Source organism: Ctenopharyngodon idella, chromosome 22 (assembly GCF_019924925.1).
Source record: "Ctenopharyngodon idella isolate HZGC_01 chromosome 22, HZGC01, whole genome shotgun sequence".
NCBI lineage: Eukaryota > Metazoa > Chordata > Actinopteri > Cypriniformes > Xenocyprididae > Ctenopharyngodon > Ctenopharyngodon idella.
Genome location: NC_067241.1, coordinates 22,750,772 through 22,766,552, shown reverse-complemented (window position 1 = coordinate 22,766,552; position 15,781 = coordinate 22,750,772). Strand labels below are relative to the sequence as shown.

Below are 15,781 nucleotides of genomic sequence, written 5' to 3'. Positions count from 1 at the left end.
TACATTTTGGCGTGAAATCTCTCAAACTCAATTAAATATGTATTTTTAAAAAATGTAACTTTTAACAGTGCACAAATTCTACAAAATACAAGTATACAAACATTTTATGATTCTTTGGTATTAAAGTTTATTTCAGCTTTTGCAAATTACACGCAATTAAACCATAAAAAATGTAAAGTGCAACATAAAAGGATGCCTGGGTCCAGAAGTTTTTATAATTATACATACTAAATGTCCAAAATACCATCTCAAAATTACAAAGAGAACATTTTGTCTCCTTTATTTTTAAAAAAAAGAAAATCATACCCATGTAACACTTTAGATTGAATGGTTTTACATAATTGACTACTAAACTACACAAACGTGTATAAACTGCACTATTAGCATTAGTCTGCATAGACCGCATTAGACCTCTTTCCCCAGTCTTCTGTTACACCTGTTTGCATGCATTTCTCATCTCCACCTCTGATTGGCCATTTCTTCTGAGGAGGTGGGGCTAGGGTAAAGTATCTGAGATGCCTTCAAGAAAAGCTCCATGTATATTCAGCCAAAACACAAGAAACAGAAGAGAGTGCAGAGTTTAGTTAAAAAAAAATAAATAGAGAAACCAGGATTTCAAACAGAGAAAACAGATGGCAGGTCTTGGAGGAATCAAAGGATTGGTGTTTTTGCTTGGAGTACTCTCACAGGTACAGAGTTTTGAGTCACAGTTTATTTATACATTATTACCCTTTATACATGTATGAATAGTTCCGTAAGATGTAGCATATACTGATGTGGGAATAAGAGAAATAGTACTACTTAATAAAATAAATGTTCATATTCATATTTTAACTTTCTATTTTAAGTATTATGCAGTTACGAAAGCTTAGAATTCAAAATCTAATAATAGAGAAAATGTGCACAATAGTTTACTTACACGAATGTTTACAATCTAACAAATGTCTTTTTGAATTGTTTCATTTACAGGCATCAGGTACCGTTCATCTGGATCACATTGACAGTATCTGTTAAATTCAAATTCAAACTCATTAATGCACTGTTCTTGGTTGTTATTTGTATTATATAACCAACACTGACGAATACCTCTGAAAGATACGTTTCTTGTATTTTTCAGGCAGCACAATGAGCGTGAGTATTTTTACGGTGACATCAAAGAGTGCAGTGCTGCGCTGGAGCAGGTATGAAGGTGCATTGTCCTACAGAGTAACAGCTTCCCTCCGGAACTCTCCGGTCTCAGTGGTCTTTGCCAACTTCGGACAGAACACTATTATGGGCTCCGTTAATTCCCTGAACCCCAACACTGCATACACTTTTCATGTTGAGGCCCTGGGAAGCCTCATGAATGTGCTGGCAGATGCTAATGTGGATGGATCTACTGGTACGTACTGAAAACTGGCCATGTCTTGCTCAAGAGTAGTAATATGCCACAGTGTGAAAAACTTTAAGTGATTTCAGAATTGGAAGAAATTTCAATGACCTTTCTTTGGCTTGAAAATCCCTCACAATTCCAGATTTTCCATGGTCATAGAAACCCTGAGTAGTTTATCCTATATTTCAGGCTTAGTGTCTTGTTTGATAAACAAATCTTGTTGCAGCTTAACTTTTCTGAATCAGTTTGGCTCCATCTAAATGCATTATTAATTGCAGTAAAGGATGATGTGTTAAATAAATGGAACTGTACATTTTCTTTTCTTATGTTCAGCTCCTGATGTGCCCACCATTAAGATGGCCTCTTCTAAAGAAAGCAATAGTATCACGGTGGAATTCACTGATGTCTCCGGTGCGACGTCCTACATCCTGCGCGCTGAGACAAACGATGGATCTTTCTTCTCTGAGATCCCAGTACCCTCGTCTCCGGGGACTGTCACCAACCTCCAACCATACACAGACTACACTCTCAGTGTCATGTCCGTCAACAGTGCAGGCAGAAGCCAGCCATCCATCTCCGTGGAGGCAAAGACAGGTATATTTTTCTCCTCTCTCTCCACCCTCTTTGACCTAGAGGCCAAAGAAATGATCCATTCATGAAGGGACAGAGTTGGCTATTCTCTAACCCTCACCCAGTGGAGAAACCTTATCCTCTTACTGAGAAAAAAAACAAAAAAACATCAGGATAAGCTACATAAGCTGATCTCATGGGCTTGATTTTAGCAGTATGCATAGGTTGTGTTCACATTTTCAATGAAATGGGTTTCTCACGCATGTATCCCTAAGTAACAATATCCAAGTTTGCTCTGTAGGCAAAATATGAGAAGCTGAACTATGACAAAAGGGCTGCCCTCCTCAAGGGACTGGGCACAGAAAACTTATTCTGTGTTTTCACCTTAGGGCCCTCAGCAGTTTTGTTTCATTGTTCAGGTGGCACGTTTTCTACCTGAGATGGTCACAAAGAAATAATAAAGGAAGGGACCTTAATTCTTAGAACAACCTCGATGTGAAATCATATCACTTAAATATCCACAGAATTACGTCATGCATACGATCCATAACAGCACAATGGGATGTTTTCTTCAAACAACTTAAGCAATGTGAGAACTGTTTTAGTTATGACACACCCGGAAGTGGTAAGAGTAGAACCCATGCCCAGTTTTGATTGAAAAGAATCCAACATCAAAAGAAAATTGGGATAGGAAGGGATTCGAAAGGAACAGGAGAGAGACAGACAGGGTATACCAGGGAAAGGAAAGGAAAGGAAAGGAAAAGGAAACAAGGGACATTTATGGAAGAGAACAGAAGGGACATGAAAGGACATGAAAGGAAAGGAAAGGAAAGGAAAGGAAAGGAAAGGAAAGGAAAGGAAAGGAAAGGAAAGGAAAGGAAAGGAAAGGAAAAGGAAACAAAGGAAGGTAATGGAAGAGAACAGAAGGGACCTGAAGGGAACAGAGGGGAACAGAAAGGAACGGGAGAGGAACAGACAGGACATATCAGAGAACGTATGGAAATGAAAAAGAACAGAAGGGAACAGAAAGGAATGGAAGGGATTCGAAGAGAAAACAGAAGAGGGATAGACAGGATATTCCAGGGGAGGGGCAGGACAGGAAAGGAAAGGACTGGACAGGGAAGGGAACAGAGGGATCGAAGGTAATGGAAGAGAACAGAAGGGACCTGAAGGGAACAGAAAGGAATGGGAGAGGAACAGACAGGACATGCCAGAGAATGTAAGGGAATGGAAAAGAGCAGAAGGGAACAGAAAGGAATGGAAGGGAATGGGAGACGAACAAGACATGCCAGGACAAGGGCAGGACAGGACAAGAAAGGAAATGATAAAACAGGAAATGAGTGGAGGGGAAGAGAAAGGTCGGAAAGGAATGGGCAGGTAAGAAGGACAGGAAAGGGATGAAAAGGTACTGCTCTGATTGCTTAACACCATCTGACACCTGTCAGTTGTCTCTCGTGTCCATTTCACTTGAACAAAATGAACCTATACTTCAGAATTAGATCACTTAGATTGGAATCCAACCTTCGGGAAAAAATTCAATGCTTTTGGTCACAATGTAGCTGTCTGTCTGATTTCTCACCATTATTGTTTCTCTCTTTTCCTCATTCTGTCGGACCCCAGTACTTCCTGCTCCTCAGTTCAACACCAGCTCTCCCAGTAACAGCAGTATCCTGGTGAAGTGGGAGCCAGTCAATCACGCTGTCCTCTACAGCCTCAGCATTATCAAAGCCGGCTCATACAACCGAAGTCGATTCAACACCACAGACACTCAGTTCCTCCTTCAAGACCTGGAAGCAGGAACCTCTTATTGTATTAAGGGAAATGCCTGGAGTCCTGAGAACATTCCCGGAGATGACTTAACAATTTGCCAGATCACACGTAAGAGAATAGGAATGGAAACAGATTACTTCATTTAAAAAAGTAGACAGTCACTGTTGCACTTAATACAAATGTTCAGTTTTTGTCATACCTCTAAATCACACTTAAAGAAAAGGGTGAATAACAGAGCAATCATCAAAGAATGCACACCAAGTACATCATGTTAGGGCTCATGGAGGGTCGACGTCCTGCAGAGTTTAGCTCCAACCTGTTCTAACACACCTGGTGGAGGCCTGAGGCCTTGATTAGCTGATTCAGGTGTGTTTATTAGGGTTGACCTGTGCAGGACAGTGGCCCTCCATGAGCAGGATTCAAAATGTTCATTAATAAAAATCTGTGTCTCCTCAGGTCCTCCCACTCCTCAGTCTGTTGCTCTGGTGGTGACAAGCACCCCTGACGCAGGTATTGTGGTGTCGTGGGACTCAGCCAAGAGTGCAGAGCAGTATGTTGCCTTGAGCTTGACTGGCCAGAACTGCTCCTCATCTAGTAACTCCTGCATCCTGATTCCTTTGAGCTGCGGAGAGACAAACTCTGTCACTGTGATTGCTATCAACCAGGCCGGAAACAGTGTCCCCTCATTCCCAGTTCAGATTATTTCATGTGAGTAAACCGATTCACACTCAGTTTGATGTACTTAATATTGTCAGGGTTTTCCAATCCTTCTCCTGGAGGGCTGCTTTCCGGCAGAGTTTAACTGCAGCACAAGTACCTTGAATTTTCCAGTGATCCCGAAGACCTTGATTAGATGGTTCCGGTGTGTTTAATTATGGCTAAAGCTAAACTCTTCATGATAGTGGCCCTCCAGGAGCAGGATTGGACAAGCCTTTATGAAGATACTGTAATGTTAACAACACAAAGCTCCCTCATCAGTCCACCCAGACCATTTACTGAAACTAACATGTTTGAAAACATGTCACGGTTATGATGTGACAACCATTAGCACATGTTAACACATTTAATACAGTACATATCAAAGACACCTACTGAATATTCAGCAACTTGGCAGAGGTTGTTACTTAATCAGATGAAAATAGGTTAGTCCATCCTAAACTGTTGCTGCATCCCAGTTCACCTACTTATACTATGCCCTAAAAGTATGTACTGTTTTTGTGAAGAAAAAATACATATTTTTGAGTGTGTAACAGAAAAGTAGGCAGGCTTTGGGATATACCACTTCGACATCTTTAACGGACGCTCTGTCGCTTAGTTTACATGCATCCTGTTACCGTTTAAACCGTCAATCATCTTGTCACAGTAAAAATCCTCCAAATTCATTTTCATTCATTTTATTTAAGTTCCTACCATTTCAGAGAGAAATGTAGCAGCACGTTGATCTGCCAGTCGTGGGTCTTTCATGTGGAGAGCTCTCCTCATGTGTTTGCAATTTGCATAATGATGCATTTAAAAGTTAATGACCAAACTTATCTTTACAAAAGTTCACAACGCTGTTTCAGATTAAGGGTACGTCTACACAACAACGATGTACTAAAAACGGAAATGTTTTTTCTTTGTACTGATGACAACATAATCAAAATTATCCCCGTTCATAAGGATCTGCAAAAATGATTAAAAACGCTGTATTACACATGCCAGACAAGTAGTTGGCAATGTCACTTTTTTGTAAAGAAAGACTATGCACATACGCACTCTTTTACAGCCAAACGCGCATGCCTAACCACCTTATTTTTACAGTTTACTGCACTTTGATATTCTTCTCGTTATTTCCACATAGCGGCTAATAAATCGGAAGTCTCGCACATTCACAGAAAACACCTTACTTCCACGTTGACAAAAAAGGTGGATAGATAGACATAAACATATAATACACATGTGCAAGCCATCACCATTTTCACAGATTCGCGTTTGTGCAGTTTACACGGAAATGGTAGCGTTTTCAAAAACTTGCACTTTGAAACCCGTTTTCAAAAGTTTGCATTTTCAGGCCACCAAAACAGCGTTGTTGTGTAAATGAACAGTCAAAATGCATTAAAAAGTTTCTGTTTTTACTTGAAAACGGTGTTGTGTAAACAGCCCCTAAATATAATGTGAAGGCCAAGTATGGTAACCAATACTCAAGAGTTTGTACTCTGCATTTAATCCATACACACATTAGTAATAGTGAACACACACACCCCGAGCAGTGGGCAGCCATTTTGATGTGGCACCCAGGGAGTGATTGGGGGTTACGTGCCTTGCTCAAGGCCACCTCAGTCATTTCCAGCCAGTATTGAGAATCGAACCCACAACCTTCGGGTTACCAGTTTGACTCTCTAACCATCAGGTTAGAGAAAGAAAATTAATTACTCAACCCCTTTATCTAAACCTCTCTGCATAACTGTCAGACTCACACATTTGCCATATTTGTAGTTTTTGAACACTTTTATTTGTGTTTGTAGTTCTAATCAAATCTTTGTCCAACACGCAATGGGTCGTGGGCAATATTAGCCATCAAAGTGTGTCAAAATGTGATTCTAACCGGAAAAAGTAGACCATCCGGGTATCGTTGGAATACTCATTTCATCATTTCAACATACTATGATTTGCGACACACTGATTCAAATTTTTAATACTATTTAGGATGGATAGTATGTAAATTGGGATGCAGCATATGTGTAATTTGCATACAGATCTGTCCATAGGTCTTAAGTGCTATATTCCAAGTCTTCTGAAGAATGATTAACTTTGTGTGAGCAGTTGAGTGAAGTTTAAGCTATTCTCACTGAAAATCTTACCCTTTGCAGTGACTCTCATTGTCTAACCTGTTGTTTGTCAGTCCCTTGTCCCCCACAGCCTATCTGGGTGGAGGAGGTGGTGGCTGGTAACTGCTCTGTGAAGTGGAGCTCTGTCCCTCACGCAGAGTACTACACTACCTTTATTAAGAGTGATGATGGCATCGAGGGGACGTGCAACTCAACTGAGACACAGTGTCAGTTTCACTGCAGCTGCGGATACTCCTACATCATGAGTGTGTTTGCACACAACCAGGCTGGACCCAGTCCCCCGGGACCCCTTGTCAACCACACCACCTGTGAGAGCTTCATGTTATTCTATGCAGAAGGCACTTCAGCACTTTAATGAATAGAAAATGAACACACCTTTCTTATGAGAAAACAAGCCAAAAAAAATTTATGACATCGTGTTGAATTCACAGGCTAATTTGTCCAATCAAATGCTCTCTAGAATGGTCTTCCCTCTACTAGCAGTAGCGATTGGCAAATCCTGGGGTGCTTCTCATTTCTTATTTGTGCATCCCCGTTTCTTTTCCTCTGGTCTCAGCTCCACCCCCTGAGGATGCGAAGGAATGATACACCTGTGTATCCTCGCTCATAACTCCTCAGGAAGCTTCCTCACTCCTCGCCTCCTCACGGTGCAATTAGAGAATTGAGATGTCCTTCAAGATGGCTGAGTGTGATCAGTTTCTGGGTCACAGGCTGGAGGACGGAGGAGTGAGGAAATGGGGAAGCATCAGTTTGAATATTGACTATGATGTAAACTAAAGTATTTTGTCTATTTAAGCAATGGGACAAACCCTTCGATATATCCTATCCTTACCTTTTAAATTGTAACTACAGGACATCAACACAGGGAAGAAAACACATCAAGTGATTACATGGAGTCTTTAAACACACCAAGGGCCAGATTTCCGTAAATTCGCAATTCCAAAAAAACGCTGATGACTGATCTACTGATGACGCGCAAATTAAAGAACATAGACGCAGCTGGATCATTTCCATAATGACCAAGAGCAGCAGAAATTAGCGTCTGGTTTAAGACATGCTTTTTTGGGGCGGTAAATAATGGCGCAAATACCAGTAAATTGACTAGCGCAAACCTAAGTAAATCACCTTGCATGATTCATTTAAATACTCTCCTCCCATAAATTTTGCATCTGTAAGGGAAACGTCTACAAATACATATGTAATAAGGTGAGCCGCAAAAACAACCCTGTCAATGCCCTTTCAGTGCTAATATTTCACTGCATGTCTTTAGTAAATCCTGACAGTAGTTTTTTAACACCAAAAGAGGGTTTGAGCTGGCGCAAGTTGTTAGTAAATCTGGCCCCAAATGTCTACCGCCATTGATCAGAGTTTAGCTCCAACCCTGAAAAAAACACTCACCTGCCTGTAACTTTAGTAATCCGGAGGACCTTGATTAGCTTAAGGTGTGTTTAATTAGGGTTGGAGCTCTGCAGGACAATGATCCACCCCTGCCTCAAAGGGTTAGTTCACCCAAAAATGAAAATTTTGTCATTAATTACTCACCGTCTTATCATTTCACATCCTAAGACCTTTGTTCAGCTTTGGAGCACAAATTAGGATCTTTTTGATGAAGTCTCAGAGGTTTCTGTCCCTCCATAGAGATCCAATGCAACTACCACTCCAAGGTCCAGAAAGGTAGGAAAGACATCATTAAAGTACTCCATGTGACTCCAGTGGCTTAAACTCAGTTTTATAAAGCGATGTGAGTGCTTTGTATGTGCAAAAAAACAATTTACCACTTAATTTACAAAATAATATTATCCAAAGCATTCATGCAACAATGTCAGCTCTCGCGTGAACACAAAACAAATGCGTCGTGATGCTCTCGTGAACACTCCTGCATGTGCGTTGAGTTGATGTGCGAGTCTGAACACAACACATGCATCGTGAAGTTCTCGTGAACACTCGCGCATGTGCATTGAGTTGACGCGCGAGTCTGAACACAACACGCATACGTCGTGAAGTTCTCATGAACACTCGCACATGTGCTTTGAGTTGACGCATGAGCCAGAACAAAACATGCATGCATCATGATGCTCTCATGAACACGCGCATATGCATTGAGTTGAAACGCGAGTCTGAACACAACCAGCATGTGTTGTGGCGCTCTTGTGAACACTCACGCACGTGCGTTGTGTTCAGACTCGCACGTTAACTCAATGCACATGTGCGCGTCTTCATGAGCACCACGACGCATGCGTGTTGTGTACAAACTTGTGTGTCAGCTCAACGCATATGTGCGAGTGTTCATGAGAGCTTCACGATGCATGCGTGTTGTATTCAGACTCTGAACACAACACGCATGCATCGTGGTGCTCTCGTGAACACTCGCGCATGTGCGTTGAGTTGACGCGCAAGTCTGAACACAACACGCATGCGTTGTGGTGCTCTCATGAAAATGTGTACATGTGCTTTGAGTTGACTCGCGAGTCTGAACACAACACGTATGCGTCGTGAAGCTCTCGTGAACACCCGCACGTGCACTGAATTGATGTGCGAGTCTGAACACAACACGCATGCGTCGTGAAGCTCTTGTGAACACTCGCGCATGTGCGTTTGATTTGACATGCGAGTTTGGACACAACACGCATGTGTCATGGTGCTCATGAAGACGCGCACATGGTGCGTTGAATTGACGTGCGAGTCTGAACACAACACGCATGCGTCGTGATTCTCTCGTGATCGTGCCTTGCAGATCAATATTTTGTAAGTAAAGTGGTAAATTACCTTTTTTGTGCAAAGCACTCATGTCAATTCATAAAATTGAGGTTTAACCACTGGAGGCACATGGAGTACTTTAATGATGTCATTCCTACCTTTCTGGACCTTGAAAGTGGTAGTTGCGTTGGATCTCTATGGAGGAACGACATGAGGGTGAATAATTAATGACAGAATTTTAATTTTTGGATGAACTAACCCCTTAAATGGTGTTTTGGTCCTGTCCAACAGTGTCTTCCTTTTGACATAATTACAGAAATTTAATATTTAGATGTGCACCACATTTTAACCGTAACCCTGTTACTGAATGATTTCCTCCATAAAACTGTAATGACTCCACAAAAATGCTTCTACATAAAGAACCTTGTTTATCTTCACTTACTATCCACAGTGCCTTGCTGTCCAAAGCTCACATCGGTTTCTGCAGTTTCTTGGGAGACGCTGATGATAGAGTGGTCTCCTGTGCGTGGTGCAGATCTGTATGAGACTCGTGCTGTGGATGCAACAGAAACGATCTTGTGTAATGACACGGCGCCCAGCTGTGCCCTCTCTGACCTCACTTGCAACAGCAGGTACAGCGTAGTCGTCATACCATGCAACGACGTAAGCGGCTGCAACCTCACCTGCAGTCCACAAACGCATGAAACAGGTATACTCACATACCTAGATCCTGAATATATGCCACAGATGCATACTGTACACACACTCTCTCTTTTTCTTTTTGCCAAAAAGCTCCATGCACGCCTCAGATCATCAGCGTGAGCCAGAGTAACGCGTTTACTGTGCTGGTTAACTGGACTTCTGCTAACACTGCTGCCAACTACACCGTCACTGTGATTGGCTTAGCGGGCGAGGAGCATGTCTGTCACTCAAATGGCACTTCCTGTCAGGTGCCCAACCTGCCCTGTGGCTCCAACTATGATGTCAGTGCCACAGCATCCTCCTCAGCTGGAAAGAGCATGCCCAGCTACACCGTTCCCCTGGAAACAGGTCAGCTTTCCATGGCCATTAAAAGCCAAGAAGCCAAATGTGTCACAGGCAGCTAAAATAAATACAGACAAAATACAAATACAGAAAAGAATTGCATTTCCTTCAAAAAGTATCAATAAAATACTTAAAAATTGGCTATTTTAACCAATATTTGTATATTTTAAGCTTATAGTGGCATTAGCTTAGCAACATGCTAACAGAAAACGATTGAAATCAAATGTGAGGCAAGTCTCTTGTGTGCTTTGTGTGAGTTTTTGCCTACGTAGAGCATTATAAATGGTCGCTAATGAGTTCCCATTTCAGCTAGAATGTCTTTGGGTTTTGGAACAGTTGTTGAAAAGTCGACAAATATACTTTTATTAATATTTTTTTTTTCCCAGCACCTTGTTGCCCAGACAATCTCACGGTGAGCCAGGTGACCCAGGCCATGACCAACGTGACCTGGTCGGACGCTAGCGGCGCCTTGACCTACATCGCCTCTCTGTCTTCACCACGAGGCAATGCGCAGTGTCACACCATGGACACCGGATGCATAATGGGATGCATCACCTGCGGCACTAACTACACCGTCTCCCTGGAAGCCATCAGCCGCACCGGGCACAAGGCGGAGTGCACCTATCATGGATTTTCTGCCAGTGTGTTCTCAATGACTTACCGTTATTAGTGGTAGAAAAACCATAAATGCATGTTGTCGCTGTCCAATGAAAGTGTCTCCAAAAAAAAAAAAGAATCTTATTAAAACTCTTACAAAATGAAGTGAAAATAACATAATTAGTCACCTTTTGCACTATAAATTCTATGATTACACATGCGAACTGTTACATATATGGTAAAAATTCAAAATGACAGCAACAATATAAAACATAGAAGTGCTTCCATAAACTTCTGGTGTGATTATTAAAGGATTAGTTCACTTCAGAATTGAAATTTCCTGATAATTTACTCACCCCCATGTCATCCAAGATGTTCATGTCTTTTTGAGGAAAACATTCCAGGATTTTTCTCCATATAGTGGACTTCACTCTCTCTGTATTTTAAAAATGTATTTGGTTACCACTTAAAGTACACTTGAACCCATAGTGTACTACCACTGGCAACTAAATACATATTTAAAACAGAGATAGTATATTAAAAGCACATTTTAGTTCATATTTCATGGTGTCTCAAAATAGCACAGTTGAGTAAACTTAGATGTTCTTAAGATTATCTTAAGAAGTACTAAAGAATAATTTTAGTATATTAAGTACAAAATTAGTGTGCGAAAATAGAACACTAAGTACATTATAGAAGTGTACTTTTTTTTCACCTGGGTCGCTATCTAGATAGTCAGCTCACTGGCGATTTGGTCAATGCGTAAAATACATATACAACATGCATCAAATGGATTTTTATATACATAAATACGCATGACTGTAATGGCAAGAGAAAACAATATAGATGTTGTGGGAAAAACAAACAGAACTTAACACTACAGAAATGCTTTTCTCCTCTGCTATGTTTATAGCCTGTTCAACTCAGAAACATGGGCATCAAAATTATCTCTGAGTTTCCCAGTCGTTAATAGTTGGAGAGGTCCAAATTCCATCTAGGAAGCTTGTATTTACGACGATAACACATGAAGGCAACATTACTTCTGGAGTCGACATGAAATCACCATTTAGCCTTTTCATAATAAATATTCATCAGTGCATATTATTTTAAACATGAATTCATCAACAATGTTTTATCTCAGAAATAAATTTTGCTTTCAGCTGACATCATCTAGGCCACGAAGGTGGGGAAAATAATGTTAGCCAATAGCCAAGTAGCTATTTAGTCATTGTTGTAGTTAATGCAGCACTTTCCAGTAATTAATGCCGGCTAATGTGTATAAAGGTTACAGCAATAATATCACCTGTTGAAGAGTTTGATCAATTGTTCTGGTCTCTCTCAAGGTGACTGCTGTCCCTCGGGCATCCGTCTCTTTCGAGGAACCAATAACACGCTGCGTGTGCGCTGGAGGTCAAGCAGCGCCCTCACCAACTACACAGCAGAGGTCATGGGGAGCAACAGCACTCACGTGTGCAGCCCAGAGCCCGGCAGCAACACATGCGACGTGTCAGAGATCGTGTGTGGTCAGGTGTACTCGGTAGTCGTCGCCCCACTCAATCGAGACGGAACCAAGGTCCTGTTCTGTAACAGAAGGACGTATTCAGGTAATGAAGTACAGCTGCCCCCAAAATGATTTGCACACACTTAAAATGTTTGACTTTCATTGCATTAGATAAAATATCAGTTGCATTTTATTTTAAGGTGTCCTTGTTACACTGTATTTATACATTTAAGTACTGAGTAATATTAATTAACAACATGTACTTACTATAAGGTTAGGGTTAGGAATAGGTTTAGGGTTAGTTGCACATAAGTATGCAGAGTTTGCTGTTATAGTTACTATAGTAAGTACATGTAATGTGTAACAAGGAAACTGTAAAATAAAGTGTTACCAAAATATCAAACCAAATGGCATCTGGAAACAAACCAAAAAGTTATCTTTAGTAGGGATGCACCAAAATGAAAATTCTGGGCTGAAACCAAAAATTCAGGATGCACTTGGCCAAAACACGAAACTTTTAATAAATTCATGATCAATTAGGCCTAATTAAACTAATTTAATAATCAACAATCAAATAGCTAAAAGTTTTTATATCAACTTTCTAACAAGAGAATTTTTCTACACCAATTTGTTGGTGAAATATAAACATTTAAATGACAACTAACACTGAAATAACTGTTTTTATGACAGATTTATTCAAACATACATTAAATAATGAAGACATCACTAACAGGTTAAGTAAAAATATAACGAATATGTAATATAGTGCATATATTTAGCAAAATGCTCTTCATTTCTTTCTAGCTAACTAATGGGTTTATGGACATTCAGCTTTCTTGAGGTTAACATTAAGTGACATTGTACATTTTATTGATGTCTTTCCCTGTTGAACAGTGATTGAGCATTTACATGAAACAGCATTCATTTCATTAAGTTGTTCTGTATCTTTCAACATAACTTCTGGTGTTCACCCATGTTTATTTGGTGTTGTAACAAGTAGTAAAGAGGAGATGATCGGTTCATGTGCGCTTGATCCGTGCTGCTGACAATATTCAGAAGCCGAAATTTCGGTGCATCCCTAATTTTTAGTTAATGTATGATGCCACTTTTCTTCCTAGCAGAGGAACCACAGTGTATGAACATGAACCATAACATGAGAACAGTATATCTATTGTTTTATCATGTCAAACTCAACAAATGTCTTTTTGTGAAAGGTCTGTATTATCTTTCTTTGAAAGAAAAGCGACTTCCTTTGCTATTGTATTATCTAATGCAAGGACATTTTTAAGTGTTGAGTAACATTATTGCATTCTGATTGAACATAATATAACTAAAATTAATATAAAATGCATGACTTTTGTGCACGTTCTGTCTTTTCAGTCTCATGTGTGGGCAGCAATGTTGGAATGGGTAAGAATGAGAACATCTTAACATATGGAACTGAATAAATTATTTCAAATCATACCAAAAATAAGGCAACCATGTCCATATGAAGTATTGAATGCTCTATTACTCAAAATCCAGGAAATGAAATATTTGACATTCATTAACTGAAGCCTTTCTTTACTCTCAGTTCTCTATCAAGGAAAAAGATAATGATGGGACGGATGTCCTTCAGACAGCGAGGTACGGCCAGTACAGACACATGTGTCCTCATTACAGTCCTTTCACAGACTAATCCTCAGTAAAGCCCTATATAAGAAACTCATATCACATCTACAAACTAGAAAACAGTGACAACAGCACTGCTGGAAATAAAAGCCATTTGAACTTCTTCCAGAAGAGCAATACATTTCTTCACTGGGAACTTTAGCTACAATAGAGGCATCAATTATATTATTGCAGTTATTATAATTTTATTTATACACAAGTGGCACAATTATGATTTGTTTCATGTGTTCTGAACAAATGCACAGTTCCATGAAAAGGCAAAATAATGGCAGCATTTGAATACTTAAAAAAAAAAGAGAGAGAAAATTTATATAATTAGTTCAGAGATTTTTAAAAATTCAATCAGAAAAATTCCATCATGCATCTGTATAGCTGAAGTTAAAGAAAATTTGACTAGGTTTTTTTTTCTCTTGTACAGCTTCTGCTAATATTGGATGACTGGATTCTTCAGAAGATACCCTTGAACCTGTATCGAATACTTTACAACACAGTGATTTACTGTATTGGCTTATGAAGTCAGGCAGTGAACAAATTTTAATGTTATTACTTGAATAATGTCATTAGTCAGGATTCAACACTGTCCAATCACTGATGTTTATATATTTAAATTGCTTTAAAGATATGTAATTTATGTCAATTATTTAATATGGTTTGATTAGATGTGACACTGATTAATGGGAGAATCTGTAAGAGGAATTTGCACGATTTTCTTTCAACAGACGATGAATGTATATTATTATTATATTATTAACTTAATTTTCAGGCATCCCTAGTATTATCTCAGGGATTTTCAGTAAACCCAATTCATGATATAGTGTGTCAAATTATTTTCTGCAATTGGAATTTCTACGATTCTCCCCTCAAAAATCAGTTGATAGTAAACTAAAAGTTATTTTGGTGAAGCACTTCTTTGCAACATCCAAACAGTGGCAGTGGTTACATCTATTTATCAGTTTCCAGGAATAATTGACATAAAATGAAACAGTAATTTCCCAGTTTTTAAAACAGGAGGATCACTCTGAGAGATAAATGAATCTGAACTCCCCTACAGTAAGTAAGTAGTGCCTCTGAGGGAAATATACATCTGTTTGTTAATTCAACTTCCCTTGGATGTTTGTCAAATACAAGATTTGTTATGATGTAATTTAACATCTATATTTTGACAATAAAATTCATCCCCTGCATTAATAAAGTGTGTCTGTGTTTGCTTCCCCATCATTAGAGAAAGGCACATACATTGCCACAACTGTTATAAGCCATATACAGTATTACCACAGTTTGAAGGGGGTGTGCTGATAGATAGAAAGAAAGAAAGAAAGAAAGAAAGAAAGAAAGAAAGAAAGAAAGAAAGAAAGAAAGAAAGAAAGAAAGAAAGTTACAGAGGTAGACAGACAGGGAAACAGTATCTATGGCAGCCATCAATGTAAAGTAGCTAAAACTCCTCAAAAAGCAGACCAGGGAACCAGTAAACCAGCTTATGGATTTTTTTCCCCTATAAAAAATGAATTCATAATGCATAAATAATATACCACTACTTCTAAACAAACATTAAACAATCGAGAATTATGGTCAAGGACAGGTTTAGCCAGCTGTATTAGGCTATTTTGAGAGCTCAGTAAAAGGAGGGATGATTAGTCAGGTATTCAGGTGCCCTCTTGTGGTCACATATGAGCACTGCAGAAAGTGTTGGTCAAGTATAGTTACAGATTTATCAACTCAGTCACTTTGCAT

At 39.6% G+C, this 15,781-nt stretch overlaps 1 protein-coding gene across 2 annotated transcripts; it reads left to right on the top strand.

The window, feature by feature from the left end:
* Nucleotides 1-102: 102 nt before the first annotated feature.
* On the top strand, nucleotides 103-15,242 carry LOC127504960 (fibronectin type III domain-containing protein 7-like). 2 transcript variants are annotated; one of them, XM_051880137.1, is made up of 12 exons: nucleotides 103-1,381; nucleotides 1,706-1,966; nucleotides 3,563-3,820; nucleotides 4,169-4,420; nucleotides 6,594-6,848; nucleotides 9,689-9,946; nucleotides 10,030-10,287; nucleotides 10,668-10,922; nucleotides 12,222-12,482; nucleotides 13,760-13,789; nucleotides 13,953-14,005; nucleotides 14,469-15,242. In XM_051880137.1, the coding sequence occupies exons 1-11, from the start codon at nucleotides 1,126-1,128 to the stop codon at nucleotides 13,973-13,975; spliced, it is 2,367 nt and encodes a 788-aa protein (XP_051736097.1). In that variant the 5' UTR covers nucleotides 103-1,125; the 3' UTR covers nucleotides 13,976-14,005; nucleotides 14,469-15,242. The 2 variants fall into 2 exon arrangements, with proteins under 2 accessions (XP_051736097.1, XP_051736098.1); XM_051880138.1 differs by lacking the exons at nucleotides 103-1,381; nucleotides 1,706-1,966 and adding an exon at nucleotides 2,019-2,936.
* Nucleotides 15,243-15,781: the final 539 nt, after the last annotated feature.